This window comes from Sapajus apella, unplaced genomic scaffold, assembly GCF_009761245.1.
Source record: "Sapajus apella isolate SASKATOON/1434 unplaced genomic scaffold, GSC_monkey_1.0 scaffold18, whole genome shotgun sequence".
NCBI classification, from domain to species: domain Eukaryota; kingdom Metazoa; phylum Chordata; class Mammalia; order Primates; family Cebidae; genus Sapajus; species Sapajus apella.
Window position 1 is genome coordinate 16,016,167 of NW_022436958.1, and position 6,974 is coordinate 16,023,140.

At 38.6% G+C, this 6,974-nt stretch overlaps 1 protein-coding gene across 1 annotated transcript; it reads right to left on the bottom strand.

Annotated features, from left to right (window-relative positions):
- Positions 1-1,440: 1,440 nt before the first annotated feature.
- LOC116557012 (60S ribosomal protein L26-like) lies at positions 1,441-1,981 on the bottom strand. The gene has a single exon (XM_032286419.1). It carries the CDS (start codon positions 1,932-1,934, stop codon positions 1,497-1,499), a length of 438 nt encoding a protein of 145 aa, XP_032142310.1. The 5' UTR covers positions 1,935-1,981; the 3' UTR covers positions 1,441-1,496.
- Between the last annotated feature and the right edge of the window lie 4,993 nt (positions 1,982-6,974).

Here is a 6,974-nt window from a genome sequence, read left to right on the forward strand (position 1 = left end):
CATGTGGTGAATTTCCTGTTTTATTATTATTTTTGTGTGTGTGGTATGGCTCCGAGCCAGACTAGACAAAGCAACTAAGACTGACAGAAAGTCAACCATCTTCTGGTGTTGATACCCCAAGCAATCAGGCAACAGAACTTGGGGTATCAAGGACTTCCAGAGGTGAGACAGAAATCTCAGAAAGGCTGGGCATGGTGGCTCAAGCCTATAATCCCTGCACTTTGAGGCCAAGGTGGGCAGATCTCCTGAGATCAGGAGTCCAAACCCAGCCTGGCCAACATGGTGAAACCCTATCTCTACCAAAAGTACAAAAATTAGCCAGGTATGGTGGTGGGCATCTGTAATCCCAGCTACTTGGGAGGCCGAGGCAGGAGAATCGCTTGAACCTGGGAGGTGGAGGTTGCAGTGAGCTGAGATTGTGCCATTGCACTCCAGCCTAGGTGATAGAGTGAGACTCCATTTCAAAAAAAAAGAAAGAAAAATGTTAACAGCACATTATAAAGAAGGGAAATTTATAAGGCAATATCATTCATGAATTGAAATGCAAAAACCCTAGATAAACTATTAGCAAATTGAATCCAGCTATAAAAAGAGGATGTATCCTTTTCTAGTTCTTGGGAACTTGGTGAAAAAAAAAAGAGAGAGAGAGAGACAGATGATGTCTCCACAAAATTCGGTTTAACAAAATGTAATACTTTATATTTTTAACAACTTAATGGGGATCATATGGTATCTTCATAAATGCAGAAATGTGTCTACTAATTTATCATTTATTTATGATAAAACTCTTAGAAAACTAAGAAGAGAAGAAAACTTTCTAAATTTGACAAGGGTTAAACATTAAATAAGACATCAAATGTTATTTGTGAAACAATAAAAGTACGCTTTTGAGATCAGGAAAATAACAAGGTTAGCCACAGAATTATTGCTGTTCAACAGTGTACTGGCCATCCTAGACAAAGCGGAAAGGCAGAAAGAAAAGGAATCAAGATTAAAAGGAAGAAACGGAAAGCCCGCTATTTTGCAGGTGATATGCTTGTCCACATAAAAAACCCAAAGTAATCTATGGATTACTTAGTAGAATTAACTTGAAAAATTAAGCAAAGTTGCCAGCCACATCAATATTTATATTGTTTCCATGAGCAAGTGTTAGTTGAAAAAAAAAGTATGCATTGCATTTCTGTAAACCATCAACAAATGCTTCAAAAATAAAAAAATTAAAATAATATTTGTAACAGCATCAAAGATATTAAGTACCTAGGAATAAATATAAGAAGAGAGTTATAAAATCTTTTTTTTTTTCTTTTTGACAGAGTCTTACTCTGTTACCCAGACTGAATGCAGTGGTGAGAACACAACACACTGCAGTCTCAAACAATCTTCCCACCTTGGTATCCCATGTAGCTGGGACTACAGGTATGCACCACCATGCCCAGTTCATTTTTTTTTTTCTCTCTCATTTCAAGTTTTAATCAAAGCTTGTATATAAGGTTACTTTATTCCTGCATCTTCTCAATTGTTTCTTCCTTGTATTTGCCCTTTTCCTTTCCTATTTGGCGAGATTTGGCTTTCCGTTCAAGGATCTTTTTGCAGTCTTTGTCCAGTTTTAGCCTAGTGATAACCACCTTGCTGGGGTGAATGCCTGCATGGACGGTTGTGCCGTTAGCCTTTTCCCGCTGCACCCGTTCAATGTAGATTACGTATTTCTTCCTGTAAACCTGGACTACTTTGCCAATCTGCTGACCTTTATAGTGTCCTCGTACAACCAGAACTTCATCATCCTTTCGGATGGGCATGGATTGCATGTTGTACTTCTGTCTCAGCTCTTTGGAAAGAAGGGAGGACATAATCTTCCTGCGAATGTGGGAAGGTGCATTGAAATGCCTTTTGTGATTCTTGCTTCGGTCGGAAGTCACAAAGGGATTGAACTTCATTTTGGCAGCTCCCACTTAGGTGATGGCCGCAAAAGGGAAGAGCTCAGTTCATTTTTAAAAATGTTTAATAGAGACAGAATCCCACCATGTTGGCCAGACTGGTCTTGAAGTCCTAGGCTCAAAGTGTTCCTCCCACCTCAACCTCCCAAGCTGCTGCAGAGCAAGACCCTATCTCTTTATTTTTTTTTTTTTCAGGCCAAGTTTTTTCACTCTTGTTGCCAAGGCTGGAGTGCAATGGTGTGATCACCACAACCTCTGCCTCCCGGGTTCAAGTAATTCTGCCTTAGCCTCCCGAGTAGCTGGGATTACAAGCATGTGCCACTATGCCTGGCTAATTTCATATTTTTAATAGAGGCGGGGTTTCACCATGTTGGTCAGGCTGGTCTCTAACTCTCGACCTCAGGTGATCTGCCCGCCTCAGTCTCCCAAAGTGCTGGGATTACAGGCATGAGCCACCGTGCCTGACCAAGACCTCATCTCTTAAAAATAAATAAATATGTAAGTTAAAATAAAATAATACAATTTAATTTAAAGACATATTATAAACAAACCTTGAAGCCATGAGCCTGGTTTAAAAATAAAACAAAAACTAAACTAAAGTAATAGAGAGATGCCATGTTCATGGTTGAAAGACTCAATATTGTAAAGATGCCATTTCTCCCCAAATTGCTCTATAGGTTTTATATAATTCCAATCAATATTCCAGGGTATTTATGTTATTAAATTTGAACAAATTAACCCTAAAATTTATGTGGAAGAGCAAAGGCCAGTAGTAACCAACACCCTCTTAAAGAAAATGAACAAGGTGGTGCATACTTAACCTACCAGTTATAAAATTATTTTATAAAGCTATAGCAATTAAAATGGTGTGGTGTTGGCTGGGTGTCGTGGCTCATGTCTGTAATCCCAGCATTTTTGGAGTCTGAGGCAGGCAAATCACCTGAGGTCAGGAGTTTGAGACCTGCCTGGCCAACATGGTGAAACCCTGTCTCTAGTAAAAATGCAAAAATTAGCCAGGAGTGCTGGTGGGCACCTGTAATCCCAGCTACTCAGGAGGCTGAGGCAGGAGAATCACTTGAACCAGGGAGGCAGAGGTTGCAGTGAGCCAAGATCATGCCACTGCACTCCAGCCTGGGCAACAGAGTAAGACTCCGTCTCAAAAAAAAAAAAAAAAAAATTATGTAGTGTTTGTACAGTGACAGGAAAAAAAGACTAAGGGGCAGAATTGACAACCAGAAATAGACCCTTGCAAATATGGATATTTGATACATGAATGAGATTTATCTTGCAAATGAACAAGGAAAGAGTGGTCTTGCAACAAATGGATAAACATACGGTAAAAAAAGAAATTGCATTCCTTCATACCATACACACAAGAAAGACAGATTAGAGACTTAATGGAATAACAATACAGTTGAGTTTTCAGAAGACAAAATTGGTTATCTTTATAATGTCATAATGGGGGAAGATTTCTTAAAACAGAGAGGTGTAAAAAATAAGGGGAAAATGATGAATCAGCTACATTTAAGTTTAGAGCTTTTATTCCTCAAAGGACACCATGAAGAGAGTGAAAAGACTAACCGTAAACTGGGAGAAGATAATTGCAGCGTGTATAACCAATAAAGGATTAGTCCAAAGTGCATAGAGAATTTTCATGATTTTATTTATTTATTTATTGTTAATTTTTATTTTTGCTTGAGACAGAGTTTTGTTCTGTCTCCACGGCTGGAGTGCAGTGGCACAATCTCAGCTCACTGCAGCCTCTGCCTCCTGCTTCAAGTGATTCTCCTGCCTTAGCCTCCCAAGTAGTTGGAATTACAGGCTGATTTTTGTATTTTTAGTAGAGAGAGGGTTTCACCATGTTGGCCAGGCTGATCTCAAACTTCTGACCTCAAGTGATCTGCCCACCTTGGCCTCCCAAAGTGCTGGGATTACAGGCATGAGCTACCGTGCCTGGCAGAATTCCTGTGACTTTTATAAGAAAAATACACTCTGTTAGAAAAAATGGTCAAAGGAAATGACCAGAAATTTCACCAAACTGAAAAAGAAATGACCCATAAATGTATGAAAGGTTTTCAACCTTTTGGATATCATCATGGACATTTAAAATAAAGGCAGTACGAAACCATTTCACAAACCAGATTGAAGAAAAGTCACTACCCAAATATATTTCCTCCCCAGATTCATTCCTTATGATTCAACTGCTTTGATTTACATTAGATGTTCAACATTGTCTTTGATTCCCTTCCTCATATATAAGTGGGAAGAAATTGACTTCATAGAATGATTCTTGCTGCTTTCCCTGTTTATAGCTGTTCTTGATTGCTAAATGGAAACAGTGTGGCCAGTGCACCATGATGACTGTTCTCATTCTGCTTTCTTTTTCTTTTCCCTTTTTTTTTTTTTTTTTTTTTTTTTGAGACAGAGTCTGGCTCTGTTACCCAGGCTGGAAAGCAATGGCACCATCTCCGCTCCCTGAAGCCTCTACCTCCCAGGTTCAAGTGATTCTCCTGCTGCAGCCTCCCGGGTAGCTGGGATTACAGGCATGTCTCACCACACCAGGCTAATTTTTGTATTTTTAGTAGAGACAAGGTTTCACCACATTGGCCAGTCTGGTCCCTAACTCCTGACCTCAGGTGATCCGCCCTCCCCGGCCTCCCGAAGTGCTGGAATTACAGGTGTCAGCCAGGGCGCCTGGACTGTTTTCTTTCTACTTTCAACCATATCTTTGCACCACACTTATTTCTATGTTGATGGCATTTTCTTATTTAAGCACTGACAGCTATATTAGCAATGAGCACTTAATAAAGTTAGGTATATTGTTTAGTTGTAATTTTTCTAATATATTGGGAGTCTAACTACATTGAAATCAAATTTCAACTTAAGTTTTGGGAGACTAACCAGACCACGTGAATTCCAACACTTTGGAAGGCCAGAAAGGGCAGATCACTTGAGGTCAGGTGTTTGAAACCAACCTCACCAACATGGTGAAACTCAATACTACTAAGAATGCAAAAAAATTAGCTGAGCATGGTGGCAGGTGCCTGTAATCCCAGCTATTGGGGAGGCTGAGGCAGGAGACTTGCTTGAACCCGGGAGGCAGAGGTTGCAATGAGCCGAGTTCGCGCCACTGCACTCCAGCCTGGGTGACAGAGAGAGACTCCATCTCAAAATAAATAAATACATAATACAAAGTTTCATAGAAGGACTTCAGGTCACTGGCATCTTAATTTGAATTTGTTTATTAAGCGATTTGCTTCCCAAACAAAGTATGGCGGCGTGGAGTCTGAAATGGACTCGAGGTAAAGGAGGTGGGGGTAGTAAAAGGAGGGAAAGAGAATCAAGAAGCAAGTGTGGGAAGCACAACAGAGCACAAGCTTCACAATTTGCTTAGCCCTACTATTGAGTCCTATGGTCAGGTGGCACATAGCATTATCTCTCCTAATAATCGCTATGAAAACATTACAGATGAAATAAGTTAAAAGACATTTAAGTGTTCATTTTATTTGCCAGGATATGACTTCTTCTGGGGGGAAGATGCTGGAATCTCTAAGCACCATTGTTTTGCAAACTTTTGGATAATATTTTATGCTTAGTCATGTAGCACACCAGTTTTCTCAATGAGAACAATTCCTAGTCTTCATTAGCCAAATTCTCTTCTATGGAGAAACTTCTTCCTAATGTTACATCATGACATGATGATACATTAAGACTTTGAAACGGAACCTTAGGTCAGGTTGCTCAGAAGAGATTATTCCTGATAGAGCAAGGTATCCTGATTATTAAGTCCCTGTACAGGCTGATCTTTTGTTCCGGCTCTCAAAGCAAGTTGCTTTCTTGCATATATACCAATTTTCTGCAAATGGTAAGTGAATAGGTTTCCATTTTGCAATTTTATTTTAAAATATCAAACCTGGAGCACACAGCTGGATATTAAGAATCAGACTGGGATCATATATCATCAAAAGTAATCCTGGGGTTCCATATTTATTTCATAATGCACACCAATGAATCAAAGTTAAACCAGCTGTCATTTTCAAAAAAGCATTCACATCATTTTTATATTGCATTCAAAACAAAAAATACAAGGCTTACAATTTGACCTATCCACAGCAAGTCATAATATTGAAAACATAAGTTTCATTATTTCATGAAACTTTCATAGCTAGCTTAGAACAAAGTCTGAATGCATTACCAGGGAAATATCTCTCAATGTCCATACCTACCACAAGCTGATTCTGAGCCTAGTCATAAGAGACACATAATATGTTTCCAAACTTCTGGGAAAATCTTATTTTCTGGAGTCAGGTTCTCATGATACATTCAGCTAAACTAACTTGTAAGTAACTAGCAAAATCACCAACTCATTTTCTATCACTAAGTATTAAGACAATAAAGTAAGTTACATTAAAGCTTTTCTTTTTTAACTGAAATTACATGTATTCCCCTATCCTTAAGTGTAATCCCAAGTAAGTTCGAACTCCTTCACCTTTCTCCCCAGATTTTACTTTATTTAGACTTTCAAGATGTATTACATTTGCCATTATCACTTTCTGCACCAACGTTATTGATCCAACAGCAATATATTTGTATGAAAAGGGCTCACTTTTTAACATTTAAATGTTTTTGGTAACATCCTTATTAAGATATAATCACATACAATCTACCTACTTAAAATATACAATTAAATGGTTTTTAAACCCATAGCACACAGCTGGATATACCACAGATATATGCAACTACCGCCACAATCAATTTTTGAACATTTTCCTCTCCCTAAGAAGACCCCGTACCTTTAGCTTTCATCCCTCAATTTTCCCACCCCTTGCTCCCACAATAGATAACCACTAATCTACTTTCTATCTCTATAGATTCCCTATTCTTGATATTTCATATAAATGGAATCATATAATATGTGGTCTTTTGTGACTGGCTTCTTTCACTTGACAAAACGTTCTCTCTCTCTTTCTCCATAAATATATGTGTGTGTGTGTATATATATATATATATATGTGTGTGTGGTGTGTGTGTGTGTGTATG